This window comes from Athalia rosae, chromosome 2, assembly GCF_917208135.1.
Source record: "Athalia rosae chromosome 2, iyAthRosa1.1, whole genome shotgun sequence".
NCBI lineage: Eukaryota > Metazoa > Arthropoda > Insecta > Hymenoptera > Athaliidae > Athalia > Athalia rosae.
In genome coordinates this window covers 29,232,742-29,251,965 of record NC_064027.1, presented here as the reverse complement: position 1 = coordinate 29,251,965, position 19,224 = coordinate 29,232,742, and the positions used below count along the sequence as shown (strand labels likewise).

General features: G+C 41.5%; 2 protein-coding genes across 4 annotated transcripts in view; one reads left to right on the top strand and one right to left on the bottom strand.

The window, feature by feature from the left end:
- Nucleotides 1-19,224, top strand: part of LOC105692492 (nuclear migration protein nudC) — a 78,851-nt gene that overhangs the window by 13,107 nt on the left and 46,520 nt on the right. The window lies entirely within an intron of this gene.
- The window catches only part of LOC105692496, a 59,738-nt gene that overhangs the window by 11,402 nt on the left and 29,112 nt on the right, over nucleotides 1-19,224 (bottom strand). Inside the window, exon 1 of one of the 3 annotated variants that reach the window (XM_012411723.3) lies at nucleotides 10,295-11,337. The exons of the other annotated variants lie outside the window; for them this stretch is intronic. Coding sequence (XP_012267146.1) covers nucleotides 10,295-10,363 — 69 coding nt within the window. The 5' untranslated portion in view covers nucleotides 10,364-11,337. Of the gene's footprint in view, nucleotides 1-10,294; nucleotides 11,338-19,224 lie in introns of those variants that run through there. 3 annotated transcript variants of the gene reach the window in all.

Sequence of the window (19,224 nt, the reverse complement as noted above, 5' to 3'; positions counted from 1 at the left end):
ACGTCCTTTGACGGGAAGGGAAGAACAGGGAGTTCCTATTTTTCGTTGTTATCGATTATCGCGTCTCCGTTTTTCAACGTTTACAAATCAATTCCGTGCATCAACCGCTACTAATTACAAGTTACACGTAGGGGTACCGTAAACGGATCATCGTATTACAGGAGAACGGCGGTGATCGTTGAACTATTTCGTGTCTTTTTATAGGAATCGGTTTGCGGTTCGTTTTATTTGTTCTTAAATCTCTTCTTTTTTCCTTCCTCAATTTCGTCGAGTCTCATTTCGTCAGCGGACTGTAAAAATTCCATTTCAGCGAAAGTAGTTGTAGGTACGGTGTAAGTATTGCGAATGTATATCTGCACCGAGATCGTATTGCGTTATTCGAAGGTGAGAGAGAGAGAGTGATAGAGAGAGAAGGAGATTGAGAATGAGAAAGAAGTAGAGGTTAATTATTATTAAAAAAAAAAAAAAAAAATAAGAAAAAAGAAAAGACACTAGACATTTGAGAATTTGAAAAATCCCTCCCATCGATACAATGCGTACATACATGTAGGAACCGTCTCGGTATGACGCGCACGTGTGTGCGTTGCGTTATATTCGAATACACTTTTCTACTCCGTGTCAACAACTTTCTCAAAAAAATTCGTCTGCGTTACGTTGCTCGTGTGGGTATCCCATATACCATTATTAATGCGCAATATTTATGACACGATCATTTTACGTTTCAACAGCTGACGACCGAGACTCGCCTCGGACCGCCTATAATTGCATCCTGTGCAGTATTTGTATATGCGTAGACCAGGAAAAGAAATTTTCAAAATCCAGAACGACGTTCGTAGCCCATTTCGATGATTTTCTCGATTTTTGCATCGGATTTTTTTTTTTTTCTCAACGAGGATACGCCTCTGCCCGTGTTACATGTGTACGAAATTTGTTGCCGATCTCCGGACTCCCTTGGAGATCCCCCGAGGCAATTCAATAGCTGCTACCGTGCAAACGCCAGGAGCGACGCGCGACGCGGTGTGCAGGTTCGGTGTATCCGAACGTATACCATTAAGAGAATTGCGGAGAAAATTCCGAGATGCTGAGATTGACCAATGTGTAAGGTATACGCTTTTTATATTACGCTCCAGACGAACGACCGACCGACCGACCGAGTGACCGTCATCGTTGCCCAATCGATGATATGCGATTAAAAGGAGAGAGAGAGAGAAGAAAAAAAAAGAGAGGAGAAATGCACGACTCGTGGCACCGGTGCTCCTCTACTTCGGGTTCTCTTCTCGTAAAATTCATACCGTTTAGCCAATAATACCGCGCAAACCGGCGCTAAGAAAAATCTCCTTTTCGAATCACCGCTATTCGCACCCATACCGGAACATTCCATCTGGTAATTTGCAGATAAGGATGGTAACGACGGATAATGTCCATTCCGTGGAGTGTCCCTTCTTTCTTTTTTTTTTTCTTTTCTTCTTTTATTACCGTCACTCGATCGTCGCGCAGAAAAATTGAAACCGGGGATCAGCGGAGATCGCAATTATCCGAGTTACAAAATGAAGATGATTCGTTTTTTTTTTTTTTTTTTTTATTATCAATAACACTCTTCCAAGTTGCATTTTTTCGTAATATATACACAAATTGAATAATTTGTGAAAATTAACGCAATTATTATTTTCTCCGTTACGACGTGATTCGATGCCGGGGTAACTATATGTGTCATTATTTTCGGGTTCGGGTATAGTTCGATTTTGAAATCTACACGTACGAATCGAGTGAGCGGAGAGGGAGAGACCTAAAAAAAAATAAATAAATAAATTCACTCGCGAGTCGAAAGATCAAAATTACAACTGGGTTGGTGATTTTCGCTCTCGATCTCAACGATCAATGAAAATTAATGAACGGCGCGTGCTGTCTTCTCGACGTTCGATCGACCAATTTTGTTTCTCTCCGCCCGTCCATACCTCTTCCAGATATATCGGTGTGCTCGTTAGGGAATCGCGATAAATATTTAGCACGTGTGGTATCCAGGTACACGCGTGTTCTGGTCATCGGATTGCCTATTATATACGCTACTTGCGCCGTATATCAAGATCTCTACGGTTATTGGAGCGGTTATCTAACTTTTTAAACTCCACAATTTAGCTGCGGGTCACTCCGTAGCAGTGAAAACTTGAAAACGTTCCTATCCATAGCTACCGCTATTACCGCTGGCCTATCCGCCACCTGCCCTGGGCTAGAGAGTTGATCTAGATTTTAACGTCATCGAGTTACTGAACTGACTACTGTGTCGTATACTATGCCTTACCTGGGCTTATCGCTTGTTTCGCGCGTCGCGGTGCACAGTTTTATTATTTTTCACTATTCGCGAATAGAACTTTTGTCATTTCTGCGATTCGCTGCAACAGCCGTCGCACCGCCGCGTCTATGCCGATACCCTGAACTACTACGTGCGTAAACGGAGATCGGTCGCCGGAATTACGCAACGATTGTTATAATATTTCGACGATTCTGTTTCTTCGATTTTTCATTCTCATTGATTTATTTTTACTATTTCTACAATCTCTCTCTGCAATCTTTTACTCCGGATTGTTTTTTTTTTCTCTTGTTACAATTTCTCTTTGATTTAAACAAAAAAAAAAAAGGTTTTTTCTTTTTTCTCTCTCTGTATTTCTGGTTGCAGGTATTATGTAGCTTGCAGACGTATTCATTTCAAAATAATTTCAGTTTTTTATTTTTATTATTTCTACGTCCGAAATTTCATCGACACTTGTGGTTATGTAAAATCAATTTTTTGTATCAAGTTTTTTTCCTCCCCGTTTGATTCGAAGATCTGCAACACGTTCGCTATTTTTTCAAAACTCTTTCTTTGACGAGATGCGGTGTCTTTATTGCAACGGATTTTTACATTCCCGAAAACGAAATACGATGAAAAGAAATTAAAAACTGGTAAAATTCATCCACCGAAGTTGTATAGAATCATGGTTTTCGTATAGTGTGTCTCCCAAGGTGCGAGAGGTAATTACTAATTGCACATAATCGTCATCATCATCATCATCATCATCATCATCATCATCGCAATCTTTGCTTGAGACGTCTTATAGTATTAAAATTTAAAGTGCATTAAAAAAGAAAAAAAAGGAAGGAAAAACCTTTTTTTTTTTCAAATTTGCTCACTTCTTTTTTTCATCTGCCTTTCTGTAATTTTTTCGTTACGGTGCACACGACGGGAGAAAAAGCGAATCGTTTTCTGTATATATTTTTTTTTTTCGCGAATCACTGATTTCTTTTTACACGCAGAACAATTCTCAATGCTCGTGGTGGGGGATTACAAAATATTCGGGTAGATAAATACACGGGGGGAATATCATTATGGTAATTATAATTTATAGGCGATTGTCTGAGGTGTGCAGATGTATCGTATCGTACAACTATCAAATAAATGTGGGTTATACTATTTTTTGGGGATTGTGTAATTTTAACTTCGTAAAGATTATTCTTTCAGTAACGGCTAAATTTTCAAAGCAAATTTCCAAATCTTTATATCCTTTGATTATTTCCTCGGAGTTGTTATCGATATACCGATTTCCATTAATCGTTTAACGAGAATTCGTTGGTAAAATTATGAAATTTCCATTATCGCCACCGTCCAAACTTTGGACCCGATTCCCACCGAGTCGTCGACGTTCGCCTCCTCCCTCGCGAATCGGTTATTTTTTTTTCTCCTTCTCTCATTCCAGATTACGAATGGTGAAGCTAAATCGCAAGAGCTCTCCTCGGCACGTATACCGATCGTTCGTAGAAAATTTCTGGAATGGAATGAAGTGTGCGTAATGTATTTATTACACACGTAGCGTATCCATAGCTCCGCGTGTCCTTGTGTGAAAGGCCCCCGTCCGTCGTTGTCTAGTCACCGTATCGAAATCGAAAGTTTTTATTCAACGTCTACGGTAAAAGGTATTAAACTTTACTGCTACAGGCCACATACCACCACATCGCTGCACCGCGATGCGCTGCTCTGCAAAATGCGACTACGGTAATCGTGACAAAAAAATAAAAAAGAAAAAAAAAAAAGAAAAAGAAAAAGAAATCAATTTCGATTTTTATTTCATTTTCACCGCACTACGCGCGCACAACTTTTATTTATGCGGGTTAAAATTTATCACCGGATGAGTAAATAATTTACCTTCATATTACTATGTGTATATACCTAAGATTGTCCGCCGAGAAGACGTTCCCACGCTTTTCTCGAATTAGTATAATAATATAATCGAAGTGGAGGATTTGAAAAAAAAAAAAGAAAAGAAAAAAAAAAAACACTCAACGAAAAATGAACGAATGAAAATAAAGCTCGCGTTGCAGCGACGATCGGAACGATGACGATGACGAGAGAGGTCTTTCTAGCCGATGGAGAACACATTGCGGGGATCCTTGAATTCCTCTCTCAAGTTATATATGTCGAACGAAGACGCTCCTAGATCCGCAATCAATTATTATTATCATCGTCAACGTCGTCATCGCGTATGATTGTTGCCGTAATTATCATTATTATTTAACAACCAATGGTCAGATTAATACACACGTGATATTTTCAACCGACGTAGGTACGTGCCGCCAACGGTGGGTGCATCGCTCGTATATTTCTTTGTCCGCAATTTTTCTCCCACTCTTTTGCTCCCCCCCAAGTACGTATTTCACTTGAATACACGCACCCTACCGTGCAACGACCATGTAATGAAATTAGAATTGAAAATTGGACCATTGTTTTCTATTATGAGAATGAAAATTATACTCGAAGAGACAATCTTGCAGTGCATTTGTATACATGTATTTCTACCGTAGTGTACACAGCACGTTCCGACGTAAGCAATCTACGTGTATGGTGCATTCCTCGCGAACTTGACGTGCTTCGAACCTCGTCGAAGATTTTTTTCATTCCGTTGATCCGAGCTACCAAAAACAGAAAAAAAAACTACGCTGCCATTTTTCCGCTTCACTTTTGCCCGAATTTTTTCGAGTACGTTTCACGGTGTCCTCGGCTAATTCCGAGACCGTGGAAGGTTTTCGGAGCCGGAGACTCGTCGTCGGGACGAACTCGAGGGGAAAATACCGGTTCCCCAACGCTGGTCAGGGAATTTCGTTATCGTTCGACTTGGCATTAAATGCCCCATATATACACACGTAGCCCGGTGAATAAATTGCACACATTCGCGTACCAACGGAGATTTTTTTTTCGCGACGGTAAAGGTTGTTGACTGACTGACGGTGTACAACCGGCTGCACCGACTCTGTAGCTAACCGAGTATAATAAGAGTGACGGTGTAGGTTGCATTGCGTTGGGTTAGGTAGAAACCTCAGGTGTTAGCGGATACGACGAGTACCCGTACAACGCTATAGTCGTACTCGCGCGGAATGAGCTCATTTCACTCGCGTCATGATGCACTCGAGGATCTTCGGCCATTCGGTTCTATCGAAAAGCAGAGGATTATCATGGAAGGGATTTTGAGGTCGGCGGACCTTGCGAGGTAAAAAATGACTGGGATTCGAAAAAGAGCCGAAAAATTACCGTCGCTCTCCGACGTTGAGAAGCAACGGGGGGGAAAAAAGGAACACGTGGTAAAAGTTTGAAGAGAAATTATTTCACATTGTTACAAATGACACACGTAACTCAAAGTACAAATATATCGTTGCGGAAGGTACAGGCAGTTTGGATAACACCGCGAGATATTCGGTGGTGTGTTGTGTAGGCTTACGTCACTCGTGTACGTGTGTGTATACGAATACATAGTCGGTGCACGCGTGTATAACGTCTATATGCGTGTATAAATTTCGTCTACGTGTACACGGTATACACGTGCATTACTCGCAGCATCGCATCTCGCCCACTTTCCCTAAAGAGGGTTGACAGATTCGGAGGTCTTCGGAGGACTTTCTCTCTTATACCGATATACACGTACGGAGGTGAATACATGGCCGATAGCAATGCGCGAACTACGGAAGACCGTGGTGTATATTATACACCGTCTACATCTTCCTATTTCACAGAAGTTTGCTTCGCGGAGGAAATCTCTCGCTGGAGTTTTGTCGCAACTTCTTCCCGTCGAGGTTTCCAAGTTTTGCTTATTTCTTTGCCTTTTTTTTTTTTTTTTCTCTGTTTTTCATCAGCCAAGAAAATTCATCATTTCTCACTCGATTTGGCTACCATTTTTTTATCGATCGGTTAACCCCGTCGTCCGTAGCCATTTCGGTTCCATGAACCTTTTTATTAATATTAATACCGCGACCGGTTGGTGAAAAAAAAAAAACAAAAATGAGCCAATTGAAGATGAAATATATTCGCTTTTTTCTTCTTCTTCTTCTCTTTCTCTCTCTCTCTCTGTCGAGGTTTATTACATAAAAGTCGTTCCACTTGAACTAATTTTCGATCTCGTATACGCGGAGCTCACGATTTAATACGTGATATTCGGTTTCTTTTTATTCTTTTTTTTTTTTGTTAAATTTTGTAGACTCGAAACTTCTCGGATATGCAATTACATTTTTTCTTGAATATTCGTAGTTGTGAGGTATAAAAATATAAATTGAAAATGAACGTCAAATCATAGCATATCTAGTTTCATGCGTGCGGCATATAAATTACAGAGTCTTCTTTTCTTTCATTGACTTTTTTGTTATCAGTCGTCGATATCCAGCTTTTACCGACTCGTTAATCCCCTTTCGTTCGTTCTTATTTTTTACGGTTCACGATCGGTATACGGTTGTGTAATTTTACACGCACAACGTAAAGTACACGGAGTAAAATATTACCGCTCAATTTGGATATCTAAATATTACTTAACGTTGAATTACATTTTCGCGTAAGTGTTATTCGGTGTTGTAGCTTTGATATAATATTCAAGTTCTTCATTTCACGTTCCAACTATCTTCAATCCAGTATTACAAAGGTTGTCGTAACTTTTTTGCCTGCCTCCGAAATTCGCTATAGATTCAAAAATATCTCTTTCTACGTATACAACAAACTTTTACCTATTCATTTATTTATTCATTTATTTTTATACATCGCATTATTCAGGTATGTATTACGTGAGATTAACGTTCTGTGGAAAATAATGTAGATTTTACTAAAAAAAAATTTCTAACATTACGTAGTTATTCGGGGCGAGCTGGTTAACGGTGGATTTTAAAAATTTTGAGCATACGTAATTTTCTTTCGCAGATAAATTTTTTTTTTTTCATTTCATGATCGGAGTGCAGGCTTTGTTCCGATTTTTCTAAATCATTGGTCATACTCCCGAGCGGATTGTTTAGTCAGGTATTTTACGGTACGACATTTTACCTTGTCTTTTGTTACGTAAAATGTAGAATAAAAAGAGATATGAAAGTAGGAGGAATAGCGTAGCGTAAGGTACATAATATACTTGTGGCACATGCGTTCTACCGTTGAAAGTAAGTGTATAAAAGTCCTTTTAGTCGGTAACACGTGCATAGGTATACCGGTATTCGTTCGCGTATAAGTATGTAATTTTTTATTCATATTTTTTTTTTTTTTTTGTGCTTAGAAATTCTACACAAATTTATTCATACACTCGAAGTATAAATCCTGCAGGGGACACAAAGAGATGCGAATATCCTCAGCAGTTTATACCTCGTACACGACGTTGAATGTAATTTATGAAACGGAGATTTACGTGGAAGATTTGATGGAAAACTGCAACGTCACATTTCCTACGAGAGTACGTAACGCGCCACTCGAGTTCGAAAATATTTTTTCCGCAAGCTTTTCTGAGGTAGAGAAATATATTTCATTCGTCACTCAAAAGTCATCCGTAACACGGAAATCAGACTCTCCGTGCTCGTCGAAAAATGCAAAGGAACCTGAAAATGGAAAAAGATTTTGTTTTCTTGCAAATTTTGACGTTCGCAAATGAAAACGTTTGGCGAAAATTGCTACTTGGGAAAAAAATTTCGGAGACCAAAAAAGACATTCCGAGTTCAAGTAGGTGGTTGAATCGGAGTCTCGTCGCGACGATATCGCGTTCGGTCCGCACGGTGGCGGATGAGGGGATAAAGAGAGTGAAAAGTTTGCACAGAGAGTTTGTCATAAGGACTGGTTTTCAGACCTAGGTGCTCCGCGTACGTCCTTTCATCGTGCGACATCTGGTTGCATAACCACAAACTAGGTTTCGCCAAGGACATCAATTTTGCCATACCTTTGTACCAAACCTGCGAACCATCAACCGTACCATGAATGACATACCGTGCTCTTTTAACAATTCGCGCAGCGGGGAAACCCGATGGAATTTTTTTTCTCGCCGTTCGAAAAACACGAAAGTTCGTCGATAATCGGTAACGGATCCGGAAGGACCGAGGCGGATGAAAGAACGGATTCGAGCGAATCGGAAACGATGTAGACCGGGGTGGGAATTTGAGAGTGCGTAAAAGTCTCTTCGTGTGTTGATCGTGTACCGATATCCATTACATGTGTGATATTTCATACACAATGAGGCAGCGTCGAAGAGACTTGTAAAAATCGTTCCTTGATCTCTCTCTGATGTGAGACTTTCTATACCCTCGGCTTGGCTCGCGTTTTATCTCCTCCGTACGTATAGAGCAGAAATTGCGTGTCGTCTGTTAGTTGCTTGGATACTACCGATATGCAATTGCCATCTTGAATATTATATTGCAGGCCATTGGAGAGCTGTGTTTCGAGGCGAGGCACTTAAGAAAAGATAATTACGTACATTCTTTTTCTTTTTCTTAACTCTTTTTTCTTTTTTTCTTTTTCTTTTTCTTTTTTCTTCAACATAATCTTTCTTTAAACGAGAGAAGAATATTCTGCATAATAATACTACCTGCACACAATATAACACGTGCATCTTCTGCGGTGCGTGCAGTACACCGTTTTTTTTCTCTTCAATTTCAATAGTTTATCGCAATTTATATAATGATTATATTAGAGAAATGTTATTATCATCGAACGACGAGAAACAGAAGGTACCTGAATCGAAGTTAATTAAAATTTCTCCGACGCGCGATTCTCATCGTCAGTCATATCCGAGTGGATTTTTATCACGGTGCAATGCAATTCCAACACCGATCGCAATTCGGAAATCGAATCGTCCACCGAAGAATTGAATTCGTAAAAAAAAATCAGATCCCGTGGGATCAGATTTTCTTTTTCACGGTAGACGAGCGAATTTCCGAATTTTATCGCTATCTCTCGAATTCGCTTCGTTCGATCTTTTTCTCCTCTTCGCGTGCAGTGCGAACGTTGTACGTACGTTCGAACACTCGATAGAACCGGCCTTTGAGCAACCTTCACGCGTAACTATAAACGCACAGCTGCAGATCTTGTGCTTATATAATTCAAGCGACACTGACTTCACGTTTGCGTACAAGCAATGTTATATATACCTGTTTTCCGTATGCATATACGTGAAGATTTTTTATTTCAATATCGCGGTAGGGAGTGTCGCTCGCACACACGTTATCGTCGTACTTTCTTCGCGTTCGGAGTTACAAAATCGAACGCACGTCTACTCGGTGTCAAATTTTCGTCGGTCGTTTCGACGAAATTCATTCGGGTCTCGGTGTCTGAAATTTAGGCGACGACGACGTCGGGTTTCAACCCTCCTCTCGATTCGTCGCACTTTTTCGGCTCTCCTTCGTTTCGCGTTCGATTCGCGCTCCGTCTTCGTCTTAACGACAATCGTCTTCGAATCGTTAATATTACGAAGATCCGACGATCCTACTTCCGTATTTTCTATATACCGATCCTCCGGTCTTCTTCTGCTTTTGCTTTTGTTGCTGCAGCAGAATTGCATTATATGAAAAGAAAGTTGTGTTGAATTTCATTGTTTTGTCAGCTCGTAGAAAAGATGCCCACGGAAACTCGCGTATTATATCCCATGGTTATACCCGATTAAATAGAAAGCCGATGTGACACAACCGATTATTTTATCTATACTAATACCGCTAGCCGCAATTATTCGTTTCCCGCGCTCCCGCGTAACACCGAATCGTTTATCGATTTCTGATGTTATAACTGTACCGTTACTCGCCCGTCGTACTCTCGTTTTCTTATTTTTCGTTTTCCGCTTTTTTTTTTCTTTACCTATTCCGCAACAAGGCGTTTTTCCCGAACGACGATACAACAACTCGCCTACCGATTACAGACCGCGATCGTTATCGTCTCAACGTTACGCCCTTACACTTCCAACGTGTGTTCACACGAAAATTCGAACGTCATCTTATTTTTCTCAAACATTCCGTTCGCCGTTTCAAAATCTAAGTTTCAGTCACTTACATTATCTGCAGCGTGTTCTTCGGAATCGACGTTCCGAGCCTCTTCAACTTTGATATGGATCTGCGACATTTCTATTTCCTTTTCAAGATCGAAAGTCGTCTCGTTTGTTCTGATCTCCTTTTTCAGTTGTTAATTCAATTGAGAAAATTAATCAGTGCTATGTACCCCACAAAGATATATACAAATTGTATACTCGAATTGTACGGTCTTGTACGGAGGTACAAATTCACTTTACACAATTAACGGTTGGAGTTGTTGGCAATTTCAATTCTTCTTTTCTCTCTCTCAATCTTTCAACCGATTAATCGCGGCAGTCACTTGTTTTTCTGCAGGTGCACGTCCGATAAAGTCGGGTACGATATTCCAAGGTGTGCGTGCGTACTTTTCTTCCGTTCGACACTCCGTGTTTAAAAATACATTCGCGCTTGTACTATAAACAAAAATATTATACCCGATCACTGGACGATTGTTTTATTATTTATTTATTTTTTTGTTCGTTTTTCTCTTTTATTTTTACTCGAGAGAGAAAAAAAAAAAAAAAAAACTTCGATTTTGCGCGTGCTCTGTGCGATGACTATCCACGACGTTTGATTACAATCACCGGGTAATGTGAAAACAACCCCTAAATTTATCGATGGATAAAAAAATTGACGAAAATCTGTCGATCTTCGATGATCGATCGTATTATTTTCCTCCTTTCGAATCGATCGTCTTCTCTCGTCGAGGGAAAAAGCTCGAAGGTAATCCCTTCGCGAATTTTGTCAATGGAGAGGAGAGGGGGAGGGGCGGTTTTTTTTTTTCTTTTCAATTAACCTGAGTGAATAATTTTCACGTGCTTTGGGAAAATCTTGCACAGAATCACGTTGCGATAAAACGGACGGCACTATTTGAATTCTTCTTTAAGGGGGGTGACTTAAAAAAAAATTAAAAAAAAAAAATGGCACGCCGTTCAATCGATCGTAATTAACGTCTCTCTCGCACGCGCGCGACTAGAGCCTTTGCACCTGGCTTTTGACTGGCTTCGTGGCGACCCATAGATCCGTCTTATACCCTCGTAGCCCCCACCGCGATAAAACCTCGAGGATTTGAACGCCGCTGCGTTGCGGCCGCACCGCGACGACGGGCCCGACACTCCCTCCCCTCCACCACCCCAACCGATCGTTCGGACTTACGAGGCGATCGTTTTCAGCGCGCCCTGCGCGCTTTCCATGTGTTGTTACCCCGTGCGTGTGCGCTGGTTCGCGCACATGGCTGGCACCGCCACGAAAAGAACGATCTTTGGGCCCCAGAGCGGCAGCCGCGCGACGCGGCAACCGATTACTCGTTACTCTCTACCTCCTGCTCTAGCGCAAGGACGCGCGCCGAACACCGAGAAACGGCCAAACGGCCATCGAGGACGACGACGACGACGACGACGACGACGATGACCAACACCACGGTTTTTAACGACGAGGGGTTACGCGGCGCAGGGGGGGAAACACCGGCTCACGGATCCAAAGAGAGAACGACCAAGGACGTTTGTGATCTTGAAAATTGCCCCCGTGCAACGGATCATCATCATCCGTCGTCGTCGTCGTCGATCGGGTTCCCTACCGGATCATCGAGTACCGGGTCATTAAAATCTGGCTACGGAGAATCGATCGATTGTATTCAATTTTTTTTTCCCCTTTTCCCGCGGAAGGGAAAACCCCCGCGAATGAAGATCGCAGTTTTTTCGTTTCACTTGGACGACGTCGTTGAAATTTGCACGGTCGGGAAGAACGAAGTTTAAAAAAAACGAAGAAGATCGATCGGACCGGATAAAGATTCATTGAAAAGTCGGGGGATTCGACGAAACGGTTAAACTTTGGTCGACGGTGTTTTTACGAGAGCGAATAGCAGTTATCATTGAAAAAAAAAAAAAAGAAAAGAAGTTTTCGAATAATGATGACTCAGCGGCGGTAACGATGACGACATGGGACTGTTTCACGATCTTCATTCCAGATATAGGTGGGCTAACAACACCGATCCGTCAAATTTACAGTTTCAACGTCTGCTCCGTAATAGACGGATGGAAAGAATGAAAATAAAAAAAATAGAGAACGCGAAACGAGCAAAAAAGAGGCTCGGTATGCATCGTAGGAAACGATGATTCTTCTCGCATCCTTTTAACTATAAATAAAATCTTTCGTAACGCACGTTGCATCGTTTTTAGGTGATAAATAATCGGACGATGTTTTTTTGCATCGTAGTAACAATTGCGTTCATTCATGTTTTCGAACTATTCGCGAGGTTGTTGGAATCGTATTTGTTTCACGTCGACGGTAAAACGCATCATTTACTACCACTACCACTACCACCACCGACGAATAGATTTTTGTGTACGAGCGCGCACAATCTTCGAACGGACGGTACGTTGCGGCGGAAAGTTTTCGTCCATAAAATTCGTAACAATCGTCAGGTTAATTGAACGCGTATTTACGACCGTTAATTTTTTTCGTATCGTTGCGATCTTTCGTCGTTGGTCGTTATCCCGTGAACCGCGGAACGTGGAAAAATTTGAAATTCGTGTCCAGTTCGTCAACATCGCGTATCCGAAGTGCGGCTCATAGAACAAATTGCCTTTGATTCGATTACTCCGAAAATACTCTGATTCATACGAAGTTCGAACTTGAAAATGTTCCGTCGGTTCGTTATTTCGTTATTGTTTATCCGTTCACTTTACGGCTTTGTCATTACCGTACGGTCGGTACGAACCAAGGCACATCACAGGAATGGGGGAAAAACACCGAGAGTCAGTCATTAATTTGACAGATTCTCTCGTCGTTTTGACGAATTCAAAAAGTAAAAAGAATGAGGCACGCGGACATGCGAATAATACGGAAATTAAAACTCCCATTCTAGATCGAACGTCTTTTTTTTTTCTCTTTTGCAGTCCAGCCAAAAACTAAAAACATTTCAGTTCCACCTAATGCAGAAGAAGAGGAAGCAATGTTATCGTCATGGTTATTTTTCTAATTCGGAGCACATTAACGACAAGGACTCGGAATTTCCTTCCTTCTTTCATTCGCTCCCATACTATATTTGGTTGGAATTAGCAGGATACGTGTATTTATATAACGTTAAGCAACAGGTATAATAATTTTCAACGGCGAGTTGTGCTCCGATTCGAAGGTCGCGCCGATTTCGCGAAATGTATCTCGACCGGCTCACAATGAGCTATACAGCGGCTGAGTCGATTTCAAATTAATTTATTCGCTTTTTCGTTTCGATTGAATAAAAGTTAGCCTAGGGACGTATCCGTCGCGGTGCAGTGAATAAATTTAAAACGCAAACGTTGCAGCGAGCAAATTATTCGCGAGAGAACAAGATATATGCGCAATATTTGACGGGCTTCGATGGCGATAACGCGAACGATTCGAATTTACTAATTTTCTCCTTCGACGCCCTTGGCGAATCGCCAGAGCGCAAGCGCCCCCGATACGAAAGACCACCGACGCTCGCCTGCGGTCCGGCAACCCGAACGACCAGCCTCGAATAACGACGTAATAGTCGAAATATTCGCGTATCGAAATACCGAAACACGCGCCAGTATCGGTGTAACGTTAAGAAACATGAGATCACCGATCGAGAACAGCTGCTGCTCCCGTTGCCTTTTTATTTTCATCTTTGTTTATTTGTTTGTTTATTTATTTATTTATTTATTTATTTTTGTTTTATCTCATCGCCAAGAACGATCGAGACTTACGACGATATCGTATTGTGGTTATTAAATACGACCACGACGACTTTCTACGCCACAAAACTAGGAAGTGGGTACCCCAAACGAAGTGACAATGAATAATTGTTCCTTACCTATAGTAATACTACTATTGCGTATTTATTACACACCCATTATATCCAATTTCCGAATCGTTTTGCAGCTGCTGCACCAGCCTTCTTCTCGCTGTATCGATGTGCCGATTTTTTCTCCAAATTAAAATCCTCAACGACAGATTACCGATTTTGCCCGTTTTCTCGGATTCTTGTTTCGGGAACGGTTGGAATTTTTTTCACCTTCGGTAGCTCCGGAATTTTTTTTTTTTTTTTTTTAAAAAACTCGGTCATCGCGCGAACAAAATAAAACGATCAATTTTGCAACTACGTCGCACGGATCGATCCGGTCCTAGATAAGGGACATTCTTTCGTCATTCTGGCTCAGGGACCTGATCGGATGTGGGTACGAATACAGGTAGATATACGTGTAATGGAACGTTAAGGTCGTCGGTGATTTCGATCGATCGGTTTCCTGATCTTTCGCGGATACGATCCGCCGTATAATACGACGACATCGCGGGCACGCCGCGCTGACTCTACTCTTCTGGCGTGATCATTAACTTCGTCTTATAGATGCAATTACACGCGCTTGTACGCTGCAGGCGGCAAGGTCGAAGGTACCGCAGACTGATTCATTAACTTCGATGATAAATCATGCATCGAATGCGATATCGCCCGTGATTGATTCGTTTTTTTTCTCATTACCTACCAACGATGCGTCCGCAACGGATGCGGGGAAGAGAAAAATTCTGACGATTTTTGATTCGAACATCCCTGACGCGAGAGGCGACTGGCGTCCAAGAGTTTGGTTGAAAATCCGAAAAAGATGACGATATGGGCTGCCCTTTGTTCGAGTCGATTTTTTAATTTTTTGTTTTCTTCTCATTTATCAATCTATACTTGATTGATGGAATGGCGTTTCAGTTTGTTTTGTTTTGTTTTTTTTCTCACCAAGCTCTTCGTAATAACTTCCTATTCGTACGTTATTAGTACGTAATATGTATACACGACGTTGTCTGCGCTGTTACGACTTCACGAAACTTGTGTAATTATTTCGTCAACATTTTCTGGTAGTCGGTTGTAATGTTCCTAATTCGTTCCGTACTAACAATGATAATGATACTTGAAAATATCCTTCGTCCGATTTTGGTCTCGAGCAGTTTTTAAATTGTTCGCTATAAATAGACTTATTTCCTATCCGGAATTACTGACCAGTGAGATAATTTATCTACATCTACTCCAATTGTTTTCTTTTCTTTTTTCTTTTTTTTTTTTTTTTTCTTTCACTTTTTCGTCTTTCGGTTATTCCCTCTTCCTCAAATCTGCTTTTTGTCCTCATTTGCCCAACAAAGCCTCTTCTCCGCCCGCCGGGATCGGAATCACTCTTCGAAATAATTGAGTCGAGTCGTGATCTCCTTATTTTTAGCACCCATAGAATTTCGTGCTCGTCAACTACGGCGGAGCCGTTTCACGGGGATTTCGAATCGATTCCGTGCCTCTACGCACGGTGTACACGCGTTCACGCTCACCTGGCCATTATAGTCACACGCGCATACAATTAACGCACGACGTATCGCTTTTTGTACCGTCCTCACGACCGAAGTTATTTGCGAACGGTGTACTTACTCCCTGCCGCGGTACGCCCGTATCTTACCCGCACGTATATACGATATGATCGAGCAGGCGCTTTCTAAGACCCTGGAAATCTCCGGACGCGGACCTGACTTCGGAGAATCGATGCACGGTACGCGATACGAGCCGTACAGGTGTATCGCTCGCGTAAATTCGTATGGGCACTTCTTCGGTTTTATTCCAAGCGAAGAAAAGACCAGTCGTTATCAAGAAAGTGGAAGCGACTTTCGATTATCCTTGGATTTTTCGAACGACGGGATTTTCATTCGGTCGAATTCGGGAAATGGCGGAGCCTCGAAATTTGAAAAATTTCGAACGCGGCAGCGCCAGGTGAGAAAATGTTGGAAATTCAAAGTGTCGCGTTCTCGGAGTCGCGCGAATCGAGGTCAGCCGAATCACTTGCTCTTTTTCTCTTTACCTTTACCTGATTATTTATTTTTTTTTTTACACGGTGAAAATATTTGACCTTGGCGGTTCGAGTGGACGCGCGTAGCTTTCTTCTGGTTGATTTTTACTTTCGTCGGCCCGTTGCGCAATGTTCTGCGGAAATGTTAACGAAATTTCGTAACAATTTTCGGCAATTTACGCATAACAAAGGTGATCGTCAGCGTCGTCCGCAACCCGTTGAGGAAACAGTCGAAATCTCTCATTCATTGATGGCGAGTCAGCTGATTACACAGTCCGCATAGCCACAGGGCCCGGAAAACCCATTAGTTTCGTTCCTCCGATCTCGCGCGCGTTCAGCGAGATTAATCTTTACGATCTAATTCAATTTACGGACACGTAGACGCGCGACGCACGAGTCTCGTTTGTCTACTTCCTGAAAATTTATAATCAAGATCCCGATTTGATTATACACCGGTTGTTGTCCTCCATATCGGACATATTAATATTACACAATGAATCCATTCGTTCCAGATTCAAAAGAGCCTTCCAAGTTTCCACCTGTCTTTCGCGTCTCTTTTTACTCTTTACCATTCGTAATGGTCGTAGATTGTTCTACGATTACTCTCGCAAATGGATAATCGTCCGATCCGATGATCTATGAATCACCCGTCGTCGTTAGACCCGCTGAATCGCTTCCTAATTTGTCGTTATTTACTTGCACTGCTTTATTTTTCACCCACCTAATCACTCGTCAATTTCACTTCCGATTCGTCGGACGGACGATCTCTCGTCGTCGCAACCTGGGTGAATCGAAAGTGCACGGGAAATAACTAATAAAGTCGACTCGAACTTTCAACGCTCTCGTTTTACACGATCAAACGTACTTTGACGGTCCGTTACGCGGGCATCGTATCGGTAACGATTTTCATATCGGTCAATGTCTTTTTCTTATGCGAACGAATAATAAATAATCAATTGATGGTTCAGCCGACACGAAAGTCTAGACAGTTTAACGAGCTGACTGACCTACGATACGGCGTACGACTTGATTCATTTTTATTGGTCCGTTATTATTATTTATTGCGCGTAATTGATCGATCTCTTGGAAATTTATTGTTTATTGAATACCTTTATCTATCCATCGGCCGTTTATCGATGGATTTTTCTCTCGTTCGCTAACATCCGTAGGTGATTAATTCGTTCGTTCATTTATATTAATCGTTCATTTTTACTCCGCCGTTTGACATCGTCGTCATATTTTTTTTTTTTTTTTTCTTTCGAACGATCGGTCGGATAAATTATCAAAAAATCAATTTATCCGCACCTCGGTCGTTATTTCACTTACGGTATATATCTTTTTCCCTTTTTTTTTTTTTTTCTTCGTTACAAAAATTACGTGGGAATTTATTGTTCGTATTTAAAGTACTTGACATCTTTGAAGCGCGTTCAATAATGTCTCGAGGTTGTCTAGTGGCTGCACAGATCGAGTTGAGTTAGTTCTTGCGATGTTGTTCCTTACGATAATATATGACGATGTTGATATACCGTCTAAATACGATAAACTTTAATCAAATTGTTTTTTTTTTTTAATTTTTTCACATTATTTTATTTCGGTTCTTTTTTTTTTTTTTTTTTTTTTTTTATCCATCTCTTTTTGCAAGGAGTAATTCATCACGTACGCAGATCTCTGTGCTGCAGATTTGAGATTGTGTATTTATATCTGTTTATTTAACCGATATAAAATATACACCGTTCGAAAATGGATGATAAATAAATAAAAAGGCAATAAATAATAAAATATTGAATAGATAAATAAAAATTTGGCGCGTGATGCAACGATGTGTCAATTTTAACAATAATGCGTCGTTTCTATATTTGGTCTATCTAGACACGCGTTCGATGTTCGCTAATTTTTGTCTCCCCTGCAAAGTAAAAAGTGAGAAAAAAAAAAACAAAATAAATAAAAATAAAGAATGCAAAGAAAAGGAGAAAAAGAGGGTCGCTGGTGAAATATGTTTGCGGCGGTGATCAGAGGTTTCAATTATCGCCGTGTCGTTTGATGTCCACGTTCGCGCTTTCGTACATTATACGTATAAAACGACCATTTGACAACCTTCCGCAGCGTGTAAAATGAAACGATGCGATACCTCGTTCGCCTCGAAGTTTATTATCGGTTCTTCCAATCCAGGCAAAACTCCCGTGTTTCACGTTACGTTGAACGTACGTGAGCTTCGGTGTATCGTTCGTTGAAAACGTTGAAAATTGCGCTATCGCGACGCACGTGAACGGCAAGACCGTGACGTGTGGGCGACGAACGAAACCAGACGTTGGTCCACTCGTGAAATGAGGTCCAACCGTTTCGCGGTCGGTGTGGAAAGAAACGCTTCCGTTGGATAAATTCCGGCTCATTCGAACGCTCGCTTTCAACGACCGAAAAAAGTGAAAGAAAAGCGAAGAAGACGACGCGTTATTGTACCCAATACGCGAACGACGAAGGAAAACCAAACAAACGAGGTGGAGACATTTTTTGGAACGGTAGCGAGCGCGCGGCCGTTGGTCCGCGTTCAATTACGCCGCGCATCGCTAGTTGTAATTTGTTGGCACTTCTTTACGGCAGCGGGTCTCCGCGGTGTTACGCAATTACGCTTTTCCCAAATACATATTAAGTCATGCGTGGATACGCGTAAGTGTGAAACGTTGTATACGGTTACACGAAACGTTCGCACACAACCAGAAATTTCACCCGTACGTTTATTCAAGCGCGTTCATGTGTGCGACGTGTAATATGTATCACACTCTAGTCCTTCCGATGCCCACTTTCTTTTCGGCTTACCTAAGATATGAATTGTGTATGAAACGTGCCGCTCGAAGCGAGGAGGCGCAACGCGACACGCCGACTCGCACGTCGCGTCAAAATTGAACCGAAGTTACACTTGAAACTGCGAACGTTGCGTAATTGTTGTTTTTCCAAACAACGATAATGTCGATCATCTGGCGGGAGAATAAAATTTCAAACGGAACATCTCAGTTTTGTTAGGTGAAAAAAACGTTGGGCTCGTTGTCTTGGAGAAAGGCACCACCCCGTTCGAAATGGAGGGCTAAAATCGACGGGAAAT